At 42.1% G+C, this 21,098-nt stretch overlaps 1 protein-coding gene across 14 annotated transcripts in view; it reads left to right on the top strand.

Annotated features, from left to right (window-relative positions):
- The window catches only part of TPK1 (thiamin pyrophosphokinase 1), a 476,657-nt gene that overhangs the window by 73,973 nt on the left and 381,586 nt on the right, over window positions 1-21,098 (top strand). For all 14 annotated transcript variants that reach the window (XR_005593748.1, XM_039523066.1, XM_039523063.1 and 11 more), the window contains exon 3: window positions 6,298-6,372. Coding sequence is in view for 13 of the 14 variants with exons in the window: in XM_039523066.1 (XP_039379000.1) it covers window positions 6,298-6,372 (75 nt within the window). In the remaining variant the exon portion in view is untranslated. The remainder of the gene's footprint in view (window positions 1-6,297; window positions 6,373-21,098) is intronic.

Here is a 21,098-nt window from a genome sequence, read left to right as displayed (position 1 = left end):
TAGAGCGTCTGTGCAAGATAAGAAAACGGCTGAGATGGACCAAGGAAGATATGTTCTGGGTGGTGCTGCAGCAGTCAGAGGCAGAAAACACTGAACGCAAGAAGTGGAGGGGAAAGACAAGAGAAGGATTCTTACACAGGGATGCCACAGAGAGGCTGATTAAAGTTCTGGAGTGTCAAACCAACATACTCCAGACTCTCGTAACACTCCAAACTGAGCAGATGCAGGCCCGCCCTCCCCTTCAGCACATTCAGAACTCTGTACCATGCACTCCCCAAACTCCCCCTGCACATTTCTTTCCACTTTCTGACACTTTGCACTTTCCTCTACACTCCACCCCACAGACAGCTTTTCAAATGAAAGTTGCACCAATATTCAGCTATGAAAATCAGCCCCTGACCCCCCAGTACCTTCACCCCCACCAACAGTGTCTGTGTGGTGGTGGTGTTTATTTGGCAGTAAAAGCAAAAAAACTTTGAATTATAAGCTCTCTGTTTGTTTCCATGCAAGGTATGATACCTTATGGCACCTGCAAATCAACAGCCACTTTTATTAGTTCCTTACATTGAATCTTAGGCCTTAATAATCACAACTGCTTCCTAGCATACCAAATGTAATTAACCATTGCAGTCCAAAGCATTGCAACAAACATTACTGGTTTTCATCTTCAAAGTGTTGCCTGAAGGCATCCCTGATTTTTATTGCTCCACGTTGCACCCTTCTAATAGCCCTGGTGTCTCACTGCTCAAAATCAGCAGCCAGGCATTCTGCCTCAGCAGTCCATCCCTGAGTAAACCGTTCGCCCTTCCCTTCACAAATATTATACAGCGTACAACACGTGGCTATTACAATTGGAATATTTTCCTCATTCAGGTCTTATCTGCCATATAGGCAACGCTAGCATTCCTTCAATCGGCCAAATGCACATTCAATGGTCATTCTACTCAGCCTGTTGAACTGCTCCTTACTGCTGTCTAGGTTTCCCATGTATGGTTTCATGAGCCATAGCATTAAGGGGTACGCCGGGCCTCCCAGGATCACTATGGGAATTTCAACTTCCACTTTAGTGATCTGGTCTGGAAAGAAAGTCCCTGCTTGCAGCTTTCTGTACAGGCCAGTGTTCCTAAAGATACGTGTGTCAAGCATCTTTCCGGACCACCTCGTGTTAATATCAGTGAAATGCCCATGGTGATCCACAAGCACCAGCAAAACCATGGAAAAGTTCCGATTAATGTACTCGGTCACAAGGTGGTCTGGTGCCAGAATTGGAATATGCGTGCCATCTATCACCTCTGCAGTGTTAGGAAAACCTATTTCTGCAAAGCCATCCACAATTTCATGCACGCTGCAAAATGTCACGGTCTTTTGCAGCAGGATGCAATTAATGGCCTTGCCCACTTGCATTAGCACAGCCCTAACGGTCAACTTTCGCACTCCAAACTGGTTCGCTACTGACTGGTAGCAGTCTGGAGTTGCCAGCTTCCACATTGCAATCACCACGTGCTTCTCCACTGAGAGGGCAACTCTCATTTGGGTGTCCTTGCACCACAGGGCTGGGGCAGGCTCATCACACAGTTCCAGGAAGGTGGCTTTCTGCATCCGAAAGTTCTGCAGCCACTGCTCATCATCCCAGACTTGCATAATGATGTGATTCCCATCACTCTGTCCTAGCTCCTCTGTGAATGCCAAAAGCAATTTAATGTTAATGGTCCAGATCCCTGAAATATCCTTTACAGGGTAGGAGGAAATATTTTCATTTTTGTATATCTTATTTCCTTTTACTTTGCAACTTTCTGTTTAGACTCATGCAGTATTTTTCTAGAAGGTAAAATTTTCTCTTTCCATGGAAATGAGCATCTCTTCTCCTTTTTCCTCTCCTCTTCCCCTTTTAGAATACTACTCATCAGGTCACTGGGAATGGTAAAGAAATGGTGGTTCTTCAGGCAAGCAATAAAATGTAAATATTGGTTGACAGGAGACCCTTTGTATGGTTGAAGTTGCTCAGCCTTTGGATTCATACTTCAGTAGCACCCAAAGGCATGGCAATATCTTAGCACAACACATGCCCTATTGTGTCTTATTGCTTACATCATTCCGCTAAGAACAAGCGTAGTACTTGTTTTCCCCAAAGGCCTTTTTATTTGATGTAATAAAAATGTTTTCTAGCCTCAAAACACACAGAAAAGAAACTCATAGTATGTAAGGTAACTTAAGATATTTTTCTGATACCCAAGGGAAATAAGGAAGGGGTATATGTTGTTATGTTAGATCTCAGACAAAGCTGATATTTAAAAATATATATGCTGATTTTGTGGGAGCCATATAGCCTGCAGACTGGTGTATAGCAAGGGACAATCTATAAAAAAAAAAAAGTATAATGATATTATAAATATTTATAGTGCACCTAAGTGAGTGTAAGATAATAGGGACAGGCCAGAAAGGCTGTTATAATAGTAAATTTGTGTCTCTCAAAGACATTGGAATTCTTTTGAAAGAATTAAATAATGCATAAAGGGAAAATATTAGATATAATTTATATAGAGATTCAAAAGTTGATTAAGTCATTTATAAGCAGCTACTAAGAAAACTCAGGAGGAGTAATATTGGGTACGTGTTAGAAAGCAAAGAGGACAGATATGTGACCAATTTTCAGAACTGAAAGGGGTTAATAGTTAAGTGGGAGTATGCCGGGGTAAATACGAGTATTGCTGTTTAACATACTTATTTGCAATCTAGAAAAGAGAGTGAATAGAAGTCATACTTTGTTGTTGACATAAAAATTATCAGGTTATTCAAGACTAAGGATTGGAAGTTCCTTTAGGAAGACCTAACAAAACAGTGTGAGCCAAATGATCAGTTCTGCCTGAACTGTCTCCCCACATTTATACCTGTAGTTTTATGGGTATAACTGACCGTGGCACATTTGTGCACCTATAATAATTTGTGCCCATAAACTATGCCTGTAAATATGGAGGACAGTGCTTGAAAATGGTATGTACTGTCACAGAAAAGTGGGTAAGGATCTATAAGCAGCAAATAGGAAAACATAGATATGATTGGAAATTAACAAATAAACATGTAGTTGGTTAAATAGATGGAGGTTTTTTAAAAATCAGAAGGTAAAACCAAAATTAGGAATCAAGCGTGAAATCCCACAGGATCAGTTTCCTGAGATTATGAAGGAACTGGCATTGTTGGATTTTGATCCTTTTCTTTTTTGTGTATGCCATAAGGACCAAAATAAATTGAGCATCTTATATTTTAAGCTTTATGTTGTACGCAAGTATTTATTTTTTTTACTCCTCATGCTACAGATGGCTTGATTTGTAAAGTCTGCAATAGTAAAGTCCACAGGAAAAGTACATAATAAAAGAGAATTGCACTAAAACTGTAAGAAGCCACGTGAGGGACCAACTCTCTCCTTGTGCACCTCAGCAGCAATTGAGATGAATACGTGTCCTCTCAGGAGAGATCTCCATATCAGGGGATTGACGGCAAGTTATTTTCCCTGCTGGACCCTTGACTATGGAATTTTCTTCCCCTGTTAGTACAGCCCAGCCCAGTTTGGTTAACCTTCAGTTTGTGCTAATTGCGTTTTTGAGTAATGGATGGACAGACGGCCCTTGAGATAGATTCTTCTTAACTTATTAAGAGATTTTAAAGATGAAGAAGTGGAAGTGGATTTTTTTCAAATGAGAAGCCCATAGAGATCATGGAGCAATTCTGTAGTTTACTCTTAACAATCTTTCTTGAATAGCAAGAGTGCTGCTGTAGATTGCACTAGCTGAAGTTTCTCTGTGGTCTTCACATTTATCAGAAATCTCCATTTTTATTATTAGCCATTTTTAGTCAAGATTCTCAGTGAGTGTAAATTGTTGTAGCTCCAGTTTACACTTCACTGTCAATTTATGCCTGCTGAGGTTCTGGCCCTTTTTGGTTAGTTGTATATCAGAACAGGAAGCACTGCTAAAAAATTGATGTTTGTGCTTGCTTTGGTGGCACAAATGTTAACATTTAGTCATTTTTCACTTGATGTGGTTTAAAGCAGCAGTGGGCAACCTGTGGCCCGTGGTCCACATGCGGCCCATCAGAGTAATCTGATTGCGGGCCACAAGACATTTTGCTGACATTGACCATCCGCAGGCACGGTCCCCCAAAGCTCCCAGTGGCCATGGTTCGCCGTTCCCAGCTGTGTTGTTCCTATCTGTCTCTGTCAGTTCAAGTACACGGTAAAGACACATTCAAACTCAGGATGGAAGAGAGTTCTACACCCACCTCTCATTTATTTACTGTGGTCTCTTCAACTCTTCTCTTCTCTTACCGTACATATTTGGTGTTAGCTTCTACCCTACTGCAGATTATAGAGCGAATGGGCAGAAGAGTAGAGCAACATCAACAAAGTGCTGAAATGGGGAGCAGTCCTCATCATGCTCAGCAGTTTAGGTTCTGCATAACACCACCCATCAGAAAGTACTGTGATGAGGTAAAGGCCAAGACTGTAATGACACCCAAGGTGTATGTAAGTAAGTACAAGCCTACGACCACTCAGTTCAGATGTTTGCAATAAAAGATAAGTTAGTATTGAATCTTGTACTTTGCTGACCTCTCTTCTGATCGTCTTCTTCGTTGAGTCTAGCAGGAGCCAGGCTGCAGCTTCTCATTTATAGCAGAGCTATGGTGCTCTTATCTCAATACTGGCATCCCCATTGGTGGTGAGCATGTGATTCTTCCAGCATATCATTCCAATGCCACATCACAGCATATAATGATACTCAGGTGAAAAGTTGTTTTTATGTTTGTACATTCATGGTCTGATTTGCCCTACAATAAGACTGATGTAGTTTTTAGTGGATTTCAGGTTGCTACCTGTCATGCACATTCATTTGTGGCTCAACTTGTGCAACTCCTTCTTGTTTTGCCAAGATTTTCATGCACATTGCAGAGATTTTCTTCACCTTTATGTTTCCTCATACTTCCACATGACTCTTTCTTCTGCTCTACTAAATGTACGCAGAGGCACAGAAGATCTTCTAGGGATAGATCATTTCTCCTTGCAGTTACATTGGTTTCACATGAACAAATAGACTTCATTAACCTGGTAGCTTAAGGAAATCAAGCTCCAGGGGAAAGTTCTATTCCAAGATAGATAATTAGGAAATGAAATAAATGCTATTCCCAGCATATGCAACCCTAATAAGGCATGGGGGTTACATTTGCTCCCTGGAGCCACAGTCTGGAATAGCAAGTATCCATTTATTTAAAAACTTTTTGCATTTTGTGTGTTTTTTTGTCACTTGTGTTGGACAAAGCCTAAGGATGGTGGGGCTTACAAGCCAGTTCAGGCTGTGGGAATGTAGACTAGTTAGTTGCAGGCTCGCAGAGCTGCGTGTTGGTGATAGTCTGTTTCCAGGAGTGAGATTTAGGCGGTGGAATCACCATGATAACAGACATATGCTAAAAAGAATATGTGTTGGTAAAATAATTATATCTTGTCAAGTATGTTCCCTGTGTTGTTTTCTTCAATTGTACGCTCTTTGAGGCAGGGAACATCTCTTTGTTCTGTGTTTGTGAAGTGTCTAGCACAGTGGGGCCCTGGGCCAGACTGTAATACTAATAAATAATTAACAGTAATGCTGAATAATGTAGCTGCAGTCTTTTCTGTCTCTCAGAACTCTTAGCTTGTATAACTTTTTTTCACAGTGCTCCCTAAGTGTGTCAACTAACAGTTTAATGGCAGAGTTCTTCCAGCTCCGCACAGCAAATCTTGACTGCTGTTATCCACTCTCCACGCAGGTGCAGATGCTGTTGATGTCAACAGGAATACTGCACCTGAAGGGAGAACAGACAATCAGAGCCTAGATCTTCTGAGTAGATCTGAGAGGAGAACTTTACCTTGAGACAGCAACAGCCTCTGCTGTTAATAGAACACATGCATACTCCCAAAAATGCTAATACCATTAAATGTCAAGCACAGGCGGCAACAGCAAGACAGAGGTTTGAACAAGATTGCTGCACAGACATGGGGTCCTATTGAGGGGGCCCATTAGCAGAGAACAACTGTTATAAATGAAAAGGACTTGCTAAAATAACTACCAAGTAAAATGTTTCTAATGAATCTCTGGCTGCCTCTATATATCTGAAATGATGATACCTAAGAAGAAGGGCAATTAGTGAAGTGCTCCAAAGTTTCTAGCCTAACATTAAATAGGAAGGGATGTTAGGTGCAAATAAAACAAAGACAATTAGGGGAGAAGTCAATTTACTTGTTAATGAGCACTATCATCTCTTTTTTTATAGGAAACCTGACGTTTTGCCTTTTGATTCTTAATCAGCCTTTGGACAAAGGTTACTTTCATCCTCTGTGGAGCAAAGGTACTAATAACTTACGTATATCTTCATTTGCTTATTTACTTAGCTGCTGCCTAGCTAATCTACCCTATATCCATTGGATCTCAATGTGGCAATTTCCACTAACTAGAGCAATGTGAGACCGGGTGAGAATGTGAATCAGCAGAATACATTCCTTGTTGCTGAGTGCAGCAAATGAGCAGATTAGTCAAATTCTGCATCTCTTATGCATTTCAGTGGGAACTTCATGGACTGGGAAGGGGTGCATGTATGTGCACTTATGTAAAATAAAGCTGCAGCTTTTCAGAGGCATTCTCAGGAATGATGGTGGTTTTGCTGACAGAGTACAGTAGATCAGTGCAGCATTGATCACTTAGGAAGTGAACGTTCCTGATAGGCCATCAGCAAAATGTGTTAGTTTTAATCAAAATCAAAGGAACCATGTACAAAGATTTATAAAAATATGGGAATTTTTTTCAGTTGGAAATGTGCAAATCATTGGGCATGTTTGCTTTGTTTAGTAAATGTAGAGCTAATCGTCTCTGGCATGATTGCTGTAACGCTACTAACATTTTGTAGAGTATCAGAGGAGTAGCCATGTTAGTCTGGATCTGTAAAAAGCGACAGTGTCCTGTGGCACCTTATAGACTAACAGACGTATCGGAGCATAAGCTTTCGTGGGTGAATACCCACTTCGTCAGACGCATGTAGTGGAAATTTCCAGAGGCAGGTATAAATATGCAGGCAAGAATCAGATGTTCACCAAGCATTCTCAAAACTACGATACCCGCACGAGGAAATAAGGAAACAAATCAACAGAGCCAGATGTGTACCCAGAAGCTTCCTGCTGCAAGACAAGCCCAAGAAAGAAACCAACAGAACTCCACTGGCCATCACCTACAGTCCTCAGCTAAAACCTCTCCAACGCAGCAATAGTGATCTACAACCCATCCTGGACAACGATCTCTCGCTTTCACAGGCCTTGGGTGGCAGGCCAGTCCTCGCCCACAGACAACCCACCAACCTTAAGCATATTCTCACCAGCAACCACACACCGCACCGTAGTAACTCTAACTCAGGAACCAATCCATGCAACAAACCTAAATGCTAACTCTGCCCACATATTTACACCAGCGACACTATCACAGGACCTAACCAGGTCAGCCACACCATCACCGGTTCATTCACCTGCACGTCCACCAATGTAATATACGCCATCATGTGCAAGCATTGCCCCTCTGCTATGTACATTGGCCAAACTGGACAATCCTACATAAAAGGATAATAATAATAATAAATTGGAGATATACCAATCTCCTAGAACTGGAAGGGACCTTGAAAGGTCATTGAGTCCAGCCCTCTGCCTTTGCTAGTAGGACCAAGTACTGATTTTTGCCCCAGATCCCTCAGTGTCCCCCTCAAGGATTGAACTCACAACCCTGGGTTTAGCAGGCTAATGCTCAAACCACTGAGCTATTCCTCCCCCCTCCCTGGACACAAATCAGACATTAGGAATGGCAATATACAAAAACGTGTAGGCGAACACTTCAATTTCCCTGGAAACACAATAGCAGATTTAAAGGTAGCCATCCTGCAGGAAAAAAAACTTCAGGACCAGACTTCAAAGAGAAACTGCTGAACTTCAGTTCGTTTGCAAATTTGACACCATCAGCTCAGGATTAAACAGAGACTGTGAATGGCTAGCCAACTACAAAACCAGTTTCTCCTCTCGTGGTGTTCACACTCAACTGCTAGAAGACGGGGTCTCAGCCTCCCTGATTGAACTAACCTCATTATCTCTAGACTGATTCTTGCCTGCATATTTATACCTGCCTCTGGAAATTTCCACTACATGCGTCTGATGAAGTGGGTATTTGCCAATGAAAGCTTATGCTCCAATATGTCTGTTAGTCTAATATTTTGTAGGGATTTTTTGTTACAAATTTTTACATGCTTTAAGCTGTTCATTCTTTCAGTGGAGAAGCTCAATCTTTCAGAAGGTTGCTAGGAATTCTTGCCTAAAATATTCTTAAAATGCTGCAGCACAGAGATAGACACCTAATTTCCAATATTCATTCATGGAGTTACTCTTACTTGCTACGAACAGCGCTTGACTTAAAGAGATGCTGTCAGTTTGAATATTTTTAATTGACCAATTTAAAAAAAGAATCTAGCTTCTGATAAAGCACTGGGGCAGGGTGTAACCCAGGGGTACGCAACCTATGGCATGGGTGCCGAAGGCGACACGCAAGCCGATTTTCAGTGGCACTCACACTGCCCAGGTCCTGGCCACTAGTCTGGGGGGCTCTGCATTTTAATTTAATTTTACATGAAGCTTCTTACACATTTTAAAAACCTCATTTACTTTACATACAACAATAGTTTAGTTATATATTATAGACTTATAGAAAGAGACCTTCTAAAAATGTTAAAATGTATTACTGGCACGCGAAACCTTAAATTAGAGTGAATAAATGAAGACTCGGCACACCACTTCTGAAAGGTTGCCGACCCCTGGTGTAACCTGTTAACAAGTTTGGAATCCTGCAGAGAGTCATTCCTGCTGATTCATTGTGGCTGGTGTGAATTGATAATTCTACCTTGGACATGAGGGAGGGTGAGAGAGGCTCCATGGTTGTAGGAAACTAGGGTATGAGACAGAGAAGTCTCTTCAGAGAAACCATAGGAATAGCCATGCTGAGGGAGAGGTTTATGCACCAGTTTTGTCCCTAAGCAGTTCCTTACCTCCTTGGCAGGATGGCTACAATGTACAGGTGTCCTGAGGGAGGGTGGTGCTCTGTGGAAAGGATAATGATACAGTCTGGGAAGAAACTTTGGTTATAAAATTTCCAGGACATGGAATATTTCTGACTTTATAGCTATATAGCACCAAGCGCAATGGGGCCTTTATCATAATCGGTCCTCTGGGCTCTACCATAATTTAAACATGAATAAGAATAACTGATCATCTCAGGAGCTAAAGCTCTTGTCAGGGCCCAGGTCACTTGCTGTCCTAATTACTGCATCTTTTTCCTCTCTGCCTTCCTGTAGCCTGCATTATCCCATTTCAGTCTAGTCAGAATGTCACTGCTTAGATCATCTTTTCTACTCACCACATCACTTTTCTTAAACTTTCCAGTAGCTCCCCCTTTTCCACAACAAAGCACAAGCTTCTTTGTTGGTATCCTAAAGTCCTTTACCAGCTGTGGGCCGCTCCCTTCTTATCTACTTCTGTGTCTTGTGTTGCTTTTGACCATGCAATTGTCTCTTTCTCCCATAAGCTATATACCAGACATACCAACAATCGCCTTCTGATGGTATTGCAATACCCTGACCCCATTGCTTGTATGCTGTATTCTGGTATACCTTTCCTTTGGTCTGTTCTTTGATATTTAAAACCTGCTCCTGCAATCAGATGTGTGTGTGGTGACTCTTAGACCTGCACAGGACCACTGCAGGATAGGAGCATTAGACTGTAAGCTCTAGGGACAGAGACACTTTTTTACTGTAAGAACGGTCATACTGGGTCAGACCAAAGGTCCATCTAGCCCAGTATCCAGTCTTCCGACAGTGGTCAATGCCAGGTGTGTCAGAGGGAATGAACAGAACAGGTTATCATCAAGTGATCCATCCCCTGTTGCTCATTCTCAGCTTCTGGCAAACAGAGGTGAGGGACACCATCGCTGCCCATCCTGGCTAATAGCCAGTGATGGGCCTATAATCCATGAATTTATCTAGTTCTTTTTTGAACCCTGTTAGAGTCTGGGCCTTCACATTATCCTCTGGCAAAGAGTTCCACAGGTTGACTGTGCGTTGTGTGAAAAAATACTTCCTTTGCTACACTACAGTGATGAGAGTGAAATAACAACTTGAATACAATTTAATACAACAGTGTGTTTGGACAGAGCGTAGCACAATGGGACCCAGTCCTCTTAGGGCTACTGCAGTGAAAATAACAATTACTCCTACTAGGAAGGATGAAATTTTCAAAAGTGTCTAAGTGAATTAAAAGCCAATAGGACTTGTTCTCATAAGTCACTTAGAATCTGTTCAAAATACCACTCTTTGTGACTACAGGAGAAACAGAGAACCGGCTGTACACAACGCGCTGTCAAATTCCCAAAGTGAAAAATAAAGGAGAGATCCTGGGGAAGAATGGAGAAAAATATTTTTTTTTACTACAAATTCCCAAAGTGAAAAATAAAGGAGAGATCCTGGGGAAGAATGGAGAAAAATATTTTTTTTTACTAACTTCTTTCAGTTACAGCAGTCTTTGGTGTTACAGCAGGTACAAAGTGTTCAGACAGAAATGTTATTTTCAAGTGAATGGTGTCCCTTTAACAAGATAACTTGTTTCATTAGTCCTATCATCGCAGCAATAGGTGAGAACAAAGATGTGAGGTGATCTACGCATTTTGCTCTGTCCTGAGTTTATCGAGTCACGTGGATAAATGTGGACGTTCTGGGCTAAATCCATCCCTGGTGTAATTTCGCTTGACCTCAAGAATCAGTTGTTACAGCTAATTAGCCTCTGTTTTATTTGTGACTTTCTTGGCAGATATTTTTACTGACATAATTTGCGAAGAGCTACTTCAAATTGCATAGGTTTGAATAAAGTTATTTCCAGTCTGTGCTTTGTGAAGGCCACTATAATGTGATTTCTGAACTTAATTAGCCCTTTTTTAGGAATAAATATAGCAACATTCACCACTCTACCCACATGAGGTCTTCCAGGTTCTGGTAGTAGGATACTGTGGACCAGAGCAGTAGCACTTCCTTTTGTCTTCTGTTGATAGTTCTTCAGTCATGCTGTACATGGATCTTTGCCTTCATAAGAAACTTCACCAACCTCTACAGCTTCCAGTATCAATATTGCTTCTCACTTAAAATACTATCAGTCTGTATTTTACTACGGCTGGTCTACAGATGGTGTGAAAAAATGGTAACACTTGAAATATAATATGCCTACAAAAGGATGGATTCTGGATTTAAAGACTGAAGCAGTTTCCACGTTAATTCAGAACCCAAGGAAGCCCAGACTTTGGACACCAAAATCACAAAGTCCATATGGAAGGTACAATAAATAAACGTTTCTAAAAGACCAATTTTTCTTATTAATGTAGGTCACTTATGCCGGATTGTTCCAAAAGTGACTAGCAATTTTAAATGCCTTCATTTTTGAATGCCCAACTTCTGAGACAACTTGAAAGGGATCTGATTTTTCAGAAGATGCTGAACATCTGCTTTCTGAAAAGTATCTCAAGTTGGGCACCTGAATTTGAGGCACCAGGAGTTGCTTCTCATTTTTGAAAATGTTGCCCTTATAATCTCTAGTATCCTAATGCTCTGGCAATGTCCGTGTGCCCTCACTTGGTGGCAGAATGCTAATTGTGCATTCAGAATCCTCTCCATGGCTGAAAGATTAATGATGAAAGCTATAAAGTGCAGCAGTTATGCACTGAAAAAATAAGGTTGTTACTTAAAGAGTTAGAATAATATGTTAGCGTTCTACAGGGTTTTGATAAACCCTGTACAGTATTGTATTTCTAGAAATGTTAGGCTATGCTGTTAAATAGTCTCTTTAAGTTTGTGAGTGGGGAAAGATGTATTATAGAAGTGTTCTTCCTTAGATTCTCTCCTGCTCCAAACTGGGTGGGTTTGTATCCAAGGACTTACTAGTAAAATCTGGTTGCAGGTTTGAGTGTTGGTTAATCAAGTCCTGTTTCTAGGCTGTTCACAGATGTTATGTCTGTGCCTTGTGTAAGAAAGGCATGGTTGTGATTATCTTGCTGATCCATTGATACTCCATAGCATTAGCTGCTGTCCAATCCTGAGGCAGGTTTTGACTTCATCAGAAAATAAAGGCTGTCACAGAAAGTTATAAATCAGGCAGAACAGCTCAGGTTCTTATTTTCTTTTAAATATTAGGCACTCTTGCTACAAAATATCCTTCCGCCCCTGTATTGAAATATATTACCAGCACACTCTCAGAGCACTGGGGCTGGCCAAACCTTGACTGTGAGCTGCATATTCAGTAGTGATTAGGCACTTCTGGGTACTGGGCACATGCTGAGTAAGCAGCTGAATGGATCAGGACTTCCTGAGTAGGGAATCATTGGGTGTAATTCTGTAGTCTGTGTTATGGAGGAGTTCAGACTAGATGACCATAATGGTTCCTTCTGGTTTAGAATCTATGAATGTGGGGGTGGGGCTAATCTCAACTTCCTCCTAAAACTGGCCAGCCAAATTCCTTGCCTTCTGGGAGCACTCCCTAGGTATGGAGAGCAGGAGGAAGGTTCCCTCTTCCTCCTGTCTTCCATGTGGGATTCCTCTCTCTTCAGGAATTTGAGATCTAGCTGGGTTTTGTTATGCTTCCTGCCAGCAATTTCCTTCTTACCTCCCAAAACGATCCATAGGTATGTTATGAGAGTTCTGATAATGGATAAGAGGTAAAAGCAAGAAAAAGAGATGAACAGCTTGAGGAGAAGACCAGGGGGGTTAGAAACTGGACTCTGCTCTACAGCCAAGACAGGAGAAATCTTACAAAGGCCTTTCCACTATCAAAATCACTATCAGATTTAGAGCTAAATGTGGGCCAGCTTATCTATCCAGGTCAGATGGGGTGCAGTAGCACCTGGTGGCTCGAAGTGGTTTCCATCATATACAGCAGTGGCTCTCAAACTTTTTACTGGTGACCCCTTTCACATAGCAAGCCTCTGAGTGTGACACACACACTCCCTTATAAATTCAAAACACTTTTTCATATATTTAACACCATTATAAATGCTGAAGGCAAAGCGGGGTTTGGGGTGGAGGTTGACAGCTCATGACCCCCCCATGTAATAGCCTCGTGACCCCCTGAGGGGTCCCAACCCCCAGTTTGAGAACCCCTGATATACAGGGTTAACAGTTTCGTTCAATGGCTTTCAGCAACCCCCATTATAACAATTGTGCCAACGTAACTGCTGGTCAGTCTTATTCAGTATTGAACTATGATAGGACAGCTATTGAAGGGAGTAAGTGATCACTGGAAGTTGTTTAATAACTACATGTTACTTCTTTTTTTTGAGTAATTTGTGTTACTTATGACTCAGATTGTTATTTACCTCTTACAAAAACTCTTGCAAGGAAAAAGTTAGAAGCATATATTAAGTATCACAGTGCAGGTTGTCTGCAAATACCATATACCATCTTACATGTCATGTTCCATATGCTTTTGTCCGCAATATACCCAGCAACTTATTTTTTTAACTCTCTGAGGTTGAGGCTGAAAATCTAGGTTATTCTCCCCTGTGACTGCTATCTTTTCCTTCATTGCTTCAATTTATCATGATGAAAAGAGTTGGAGCAATTCATCTAAGCCTTTGAAATTATTAAATACATACATACATTCAGTTGCTCTGTTACTAGTCTGCAATGAACTTGCTGTGTTGGCATATGCTGTACTCTCTCCTCACCTTTTATTTTCATCATTTCCAGCTGAACATACTTCTAATACATTTCAAATTTGTATCAGACCCAGAATTGGCAGCTGGCATTAAACTTAAGAGAATTTAGAGCAGCTACTATTAATAAATAGGAAAATGTTCATAAAATGGTGATTGGAATGTCACATGGACTTATGTGCTTTATTGCAATTTCATGCAGGCATCCGGACTAGCAGTAACTCTTACTGCTGGCCTCAGCAAAACTTCTTCATCCTTTCTGAGGTGATGCTAGGCACCTGATAAGTCAACAATGGAGTATATTTTTCCTTCTGAAAAATTTAAATTGAATCAAGAATATAATTTCTTTTTCATGTTTAGTAATTTAAGTTCACCATTCTGTACACATGCTATAGATTTAAAACTTTAATATTTTCCAAGTATAGAAGGCTTGATGTTGGACTTCATGCAATGAGTTAATTTTCTTTAACTACAGGAATCTGAGCAGAGTTATCAGCTTTCTTGAGTGTATGGGCTTGAGAATGTATTACTATAAACAAGAAAAGGTGGTCAAGGTTAGCATGGGCTATTACTGCACCTTAAACTTGAAAACAAAACAATAACAATGGTCAGATCCTTGGTAATACAGCATTTTACATCAGCTGAGGCTCTGTCCCAAGAGTTTCCATTCCCAAATGGCCAAATGAAGAAAATTAACTTTAATAATAATTGGAGATATACCTATCTCCTAGAACTGGAAAGGACCTTGAAAGGTCATTGAGTCCAGCCCCCTGCCTTCACTAGCAGGATCATTTTTTCCCCCAGATTGCTAAGTGGCCCCCTCAAGGATTGAACTCACAACCCTGGGTTTAGCAGGCCAATGCTCAAACCACTGAGCTATCCCTCCCCTCTAAAAAAGGTCATCGAGTCCAGCCCCCTGCCTTCACTAGCAGGACCAAGTACTGATTTTTGTCCCAGATCCCTCAGTGGCCCCCTCAAGGATTGAACTCTGGGTTTAGCAGGCCAATGCTCAAACCACTGAGCTATCCCTCCCCTACCACGTTCCCAGAGGTTTACATTTCTTTTCATGAAGATGAGAGGCTTCAGAGGTTAGAATCACAGCAAATGCCTCCTGCTCAGAAGTGCAGCTACTCAGCACTTTGAAAATCATAGCTCAGGTGACTCAAGTTGCACATTCTAAAATTGAGCTATCCAAAACTAGTGGACGCTAGAAAATGAAGGTCTAATTTGGTTTGCCCAAGGTTACTCGGTAAGTCATTGGTAGAGCTAAGCACAGAATGCAAGTCCCTTGACTTTGTTTCATGCTGTAACCACCATTAAGTCTTGTTTCCCTTAATATGTAAGACAGAATAAAGTCCTTAGCTAGTAGCTATGGTAGATGGCCATTAGACTGTAACCTTTGTGTTGTTTTTAGTTCTGCACAATTTCAGCAACTGGAAATGCTGAGATCTAAGAGGAGATGGTTTGTTTAAAGAATTGCAGATTTGTTGTGTGTTTTTTTTTAAATGGAACAATGATGAATAATTAAGAACTCCCTTTGTGGTGCTTTGAAAAGCTAAACCCTGCTGAGCTTTAGTTCAGAGTAACAGAACAATAGAGAATTGCTTTGAAGTGCTAGGGAAAAGCCTAACAGATGATTAGAGCAGAAGTGGAAAAAAAATAGGAGAGGGAAGCTATTACAATGCTTTTTACTACTGAGCTGGGATGCAGATCCCATTAGGGAACTTCTGTTGTCAAAAGTTTTGCTATATGGAAGCCTTTGATAGCATCCTACTATATATCCTGTTGCCATCACATTTTGCAGAGGATATTTAAAACATGAAGCTTCAGAAAGTATTATCAAGAGGAAACTTCAGAGCGCCCAGTACAAAGATGGAAGGGATGAGCTGCTAAAAAAAGAATATAACCAGCAAGTGCTTTGGCTGCAGAGCTGTGGCATGGGAAGCCAAGGGCCAGGAGTAAGTATACAGAATTGGCACAGATGCCTGAGCTGAGAGAAAGGAGAAAGTTCTTCACTTAAAATAGCCATTGGATTTTCACTGGTATTACACTTAGAACTGACCTGCCTGCTGTAGCCATAGCCATCTAGAAGGGAATTATGTTCATCAAGGCAAAACAACCTCAGAATAAAGGGAGGGAGAGGACCAGTGAGGTGAGGGACAAGCTGGCCGGGAGAACTCTGCTGCCAGACTGAAGAACAGTTAGTGTGGGGAGTTATGCGGCTGTGGACAATGAAGCAGAGGGAGGCAGTCCATAGGCTGATGGCAGTGGGATTGCCTATTTTAAGGGATGCTCCTCATTCAATGACTAATGTCCATGAATTAGGTCAGTAACAAACGACAAAGAAACAATTGAGCAGATAAAACCTATGGTTTCAAGCAATAATGATGCAAACGATCAGATGCTGGAGTTAGACCTGGTTGAAAAGAGGGGCATAATTTGTGAAAATATTTACAAACATTGCATGCTATTTTTTCACTAAAATTCAAAATTTTGTCAAGTTTTTGCTGAACTTGTGAATCTTAAATTTTTGACCGATACGTGTATGAATCATGACACAACTCCATGCTCTGGGTGTCCCTAATCTAATTGCCAGAGGTTGGAACTGGACAACATAGATGGATCACTCGACAATTGCCCTGTTCCGTTCATTCCCTCTGAAGCATCTGGCATTGGCCACTGTCAGAAGACTGGATACTGGGGCAGATGGACCATTGGTCTGACCCAGTATGGCCGTTATTATGTTTGTTTTATTGACAAAATGTTGTGAAGTGCCATCCTTTTAAAAAATAGCTTTGTCATGCAATTCGCATGCCGTTGTCCTTCTTTGAAATGCAGATGATCATCCTACATGGGGGAAGTCAGCGGGTAGAGGGAGAGGAGAGGATAGAGTGGAAAACTGAGATGGTAGAAGTAAAGATCAGGAGACTGGGGAAGAAAGCAGGAGTGAGAGTGGATGAGAAGAGCTTATTGGGGAGTGCATGAGTACTCACATAAGGAGAGGTCACTTTATGTGCATTGAAAAAGTTGTGTTCTGGAGGAAGTTTCCACATTTTAGTGATACATCAGATAGTTGGGATATTACTAGGCATCCAGTGGCTACTTCACTCCATCTTGACAGTCCAGGGTTTGAGGGGTTGCTCTTCAGGAGTAAATACCTATCAAGAATATTGTTTCTGTAGGCAGATCTTAGTATGGATCCATTACATTAGCAAAGAGGCCCAAAGTGTGAGACCTTATAGTAGTAGTAATTAATCTAGGGCCTGATCCAAAGCCCACTGAAGTCAATGAAAGTCTTTTCACTGACTTCATTGGGGTTTGAATCAGATGCTCACCTTTTAGTCTCTCTTCTTGTTACTCCAGGCCTGCGCTGGGGCAGAAAAATGGAACAAAAAAAGGCTTGTATTGATGCAAACACCTCTCCACTAGTCTTAGCCTGGTGGTTTTATTTCAATCACTGATTGCTTTTTAAGAGTGGATCTCCCCTTTTTAAATTACTTAGATTTTGTTATATTGCCAACCTTAGATTTTTAAGAGTTTTGATTGCTTTGTGACCGTGATTCTAATACTGAGGAACTCAGCCACTGAATAGTTGAACTATTCTGCAATAGTTGGGACCATCACGGTATTTATTGGGCTACTTGGTTGATGCAATGTGTATTCTTTACTGTCTGAAGGAATGTTTGCGCTTCAACTACATTTTAAATGAAATTTGGTGGGTTTTTTTTTTAAACTCTTAAGAGCAATTTACATGTTCGGTTAAGGTCTGTTAAGCAAACTGTGCTACATATAAGCAGTCTCTGTAAATAAAGCTGGCAAGTGAGTCTCATGCAAAATGTAAATATTCAGGAAAATATTTGCAATGCAGTGTTAAGGTTGAAATTTAAATCATACAAGTCAGAAAATTCAGTGTCAAAATTTTCACCTCTCTTACAACACTGCTTGGTTGTGCAGATGCATTATAATAGGATGTTCCATTATGTGATCTCGCTACATATATGTAGTATTAAAAACAGTATGCACATCTAAAGTTTTGGAAAGACATGCAGTTATTTTTCCATTATATGTTGTATTATTTGCTGAATGGTTTGTCACATTGCCTAGAGTTTGAAACTAAGTATTGTGTGATAAATTAAAGAACAAAAAATCACAGACAAACCTACCAAAACAAAGCAAGTCATCAGTATAGATTTAATGTAACTGTCTCCTATCCTTTAAGTGCTCTAAAATTATTTGTGGTATATTTTGTGTATTGTACAGTACTCTTGAACACTGTTCAAAACCGACCACACACACACACACACACAGAATAAACAAACTCCAGCAAGAGTAAGAATAATGCAGGCAGAAGTCTGGAGGCTATCCAGTTTATTGCACTGACTGTAGCTTGTATGATTACCTGCCTTGTGGGCAGGTGGCATATGTGAGCATTTGGTGCAAACAGCTCATGGCCCTCAGAGACAGAGCATGGGCTCTTGAGACCAGAGTGGCTGAACTGGAGGAGTTAAGAAAGACAGTAGAACATAGATGCCACTTTTTGGGACAGAGTAGGGCAGTCCCATCCTCCAGCTGACAGCATCTGTGCTGTTGAGGAGGATGAAAGTCTTGGGGAAGGAGAACATCAAGCTGGAGCAGAGGGAAACGATCCATAGTTGAGACCCTCCTTCATGATCATGGGTGGCAAGTTTGTAAAAATTTTGGTGGGGCCCAGAACCCGCCCCCAACTCCGCCCCCCCCAACTCCGCCCCCACCTGCCTAAGGCTCTGGGAGGGGGCTCGGCGGGGGAGGTCTGGGGTGCAGATCCTGGGCTGGGGATTAGGGTGCAGGAAGGGTGCTGTGTGCAGGCTCTGGGCTGGGGCAGGGGGTGGGTGTGCAGGAGGGGGTGAAGGGTGCAGGCTTTGGAATGGAGTTTGGGGTTGGGAAGGGGTGTGTGGGAAGGGGGAGGGAGTTTGGGGATAGGAGGGAGTGCAGGGTGAGGACTGTGGGGCTGAGGATGAGGGGTACATGGTAGAGGAGGGGGATCAGGGCTAGGGAAGAGGGTTGGGCTGTGGGGTGAGGGCTGTGGATGAGGGGTTCATGATGCGAGGGGGCTCAGGGCTAGGGAAGAGGGTTGGGCTGTGGGTGAGGGCTGTGGATGAGGGGTTCATGATGTGGGGACGCTCAGGGCTGGGGCAGAGGATTAGGGTGCGGGGGGAATGAGGGCTGTGGCTGGGGCTGAGGGTTTGGGGTTGGAGAGGCTCAGGGTAAGGGCAGCCTGCCTTGCCAGTACTGGCGGAGGGCAGGCACTAGGACCCTGCGGCAGCAGACAGCAAATCTGCTGGGAGCCCTCCGGGCAGCAGGCAGGGGAGAGGCGCGCTGCGTTCTGTCAGGCAGGGACGCAACACAGCGCGGCGGAGGGGGGGGGACACGCGGAGGGCGGGGTGGCAGGCGGGGGCTGGGACCTGCTCCAGGCAGGGTCGCGGCAGCGGGGGGAGACCTGCGGTGGCCGGGGCCGATCCAGGCAGGACCGGGGGGTGGGAAGAGACCCAGCTCCAACTATTGCTGGAGCAGGGCGCCCAGCCCTGAATATTGCTGGGGCCCGGGCCCCACACAAATATATAACCTGCCGCCCATGTTCATGATGATGTCATAGTATCTTCTCATACTGAGGATACCCCTTCCGGGGATGGAACCCAAGTTATTAGGAAGAGACAGGTAATAGTAATGGTGGATTAGAAATATAGATAGTTGGCTTTGTGATGACTGGGAGAACCTTCTGCTGAAATGCCTACTGGGTGTGAAGAATATGTACCTCTCAAGACATCTAGACAGATTTATGTGCAGTACTAGGGTGGAGCCGGAGGTCGTGGTACATGTAGCTACCAGTGACATAGGGAAAGATAGGCGAGAGATTCTTGAGGCCAAATTTAGGCTGGTAGGTTGGAGATTTAAATTCCAGGATGTCCCTGGTAGCATTCTCTGAAATGATTTCAGTTTCACGTTCAGGGCTAGTTAGATAGGCAGATCTGTAGGGTGTCAATGCATGGATGAGACAATGTTGGCAGCAGGGATTTATTAGGAACAGGGTTATCTTTTGGGAAAGGAGGAGCCTATCAAGGAAGGATGGGTTCCACCTAAACCAAAATGGAACCAGATAGCTGGTATGTAAAATTAAAAAAGTTGTAGGGGAGTTTTAAAACTAAGGGCTGGGGGAAGCCAAAAGGTGTGGAGTAGCACATGGTTCAGACAGACATTAATTAAAGGGGATACGCTATGTCCTCCTAAAGAGGAAGATAGAAGTTGATGAAATTCACTAGTAGGGTGGTGAAGCACTGGAATGGGTTACCTAGGGAGGTGATGGAATCTCCATCCTTAGAGGTTTTTAAGGCCCGGCTTGACAAAGCCCTGGCTGGGATGATTTAGTTGGGGTTGGTCCTGCTTTGAGCAGGGGATTGGACTAGATGACCTCCTGAGGTCTCTTCCAACCCTAATATTCTATGATTCTATGAAATACAGGTAGAAACTGAAGAGAAACAGTCAAACAAAAGAGTCCCATTCAGTTGCATCATAACTAACAGATATGGCAGATAACTAAACACTGATATATTTTACAAGTGCTTGTATAGAAATGCAAGAAGTCTATATACTAACATGAGTAAAATTAAGTGCCTGGTCTTAAATGAGGATATTGATATAATAGGCATCACAGAAACGCAGAGGAACAATGATAATCAATGGGACACAGTAATACCAGGGTACTGGTGTGGGAATGGCACTGTATGTGACAGAAAGCATATTCAAATATAGTAAAAATCTTATGTGAATCCAATAGTGCAACAGAATCTCTATGGATAGAAATTCCAAGCTTGAATAAAAAGAGTATAGCAGTAGGAATATATTATCAACCACCTGACCAGGATGGTGAATGTGATTGTGAAATGCTGAAGGAGATTAGAGAGGCTGCAAAAACAGAAAATTCAATAATAATGGCGGATTTCAGCTATCCCTATATTGACTGGGACCATGTCGCCTTAGGACTGGATGCCAAAATAAAATTTCTAGACGCCATTAATGGCTGCTTCTTGAAACAGCTAGTCCTGGAACCCACAATGGGAGAGGCAATTCTTAATTTATGACTAAGTGGCATACAGGATCTGGTTCAAGAAGTGAATATAGCTGAACTGCTCTGTATAAGCAACCATAACATAATTATATTTAATCTCTTTGTGTGTGGGGGGTGGGGGTGCCTCCAAGCTGCATGGAAACGTTTTAAAAACACCATAATACTGGCTCAAACTATATGTATACCCCAAATTAAAACAAACA

Source organism: Mauremys reevesii, linkage group 2 (assembly GCF_016161935.1).
Source record: "Mauremys reevesii isolate NIE-2019 linkage group 2, ASM1616193v1, whole genome shotgun sequence".
NCBI lineage: Eukaryota > Metazoa > Chordata > Testudines > Geoemydidae > Mauremys > Mauremys reevesii.
This window is presented reverse-complemented; position numbering and strand designations above follow the sequence as displayed.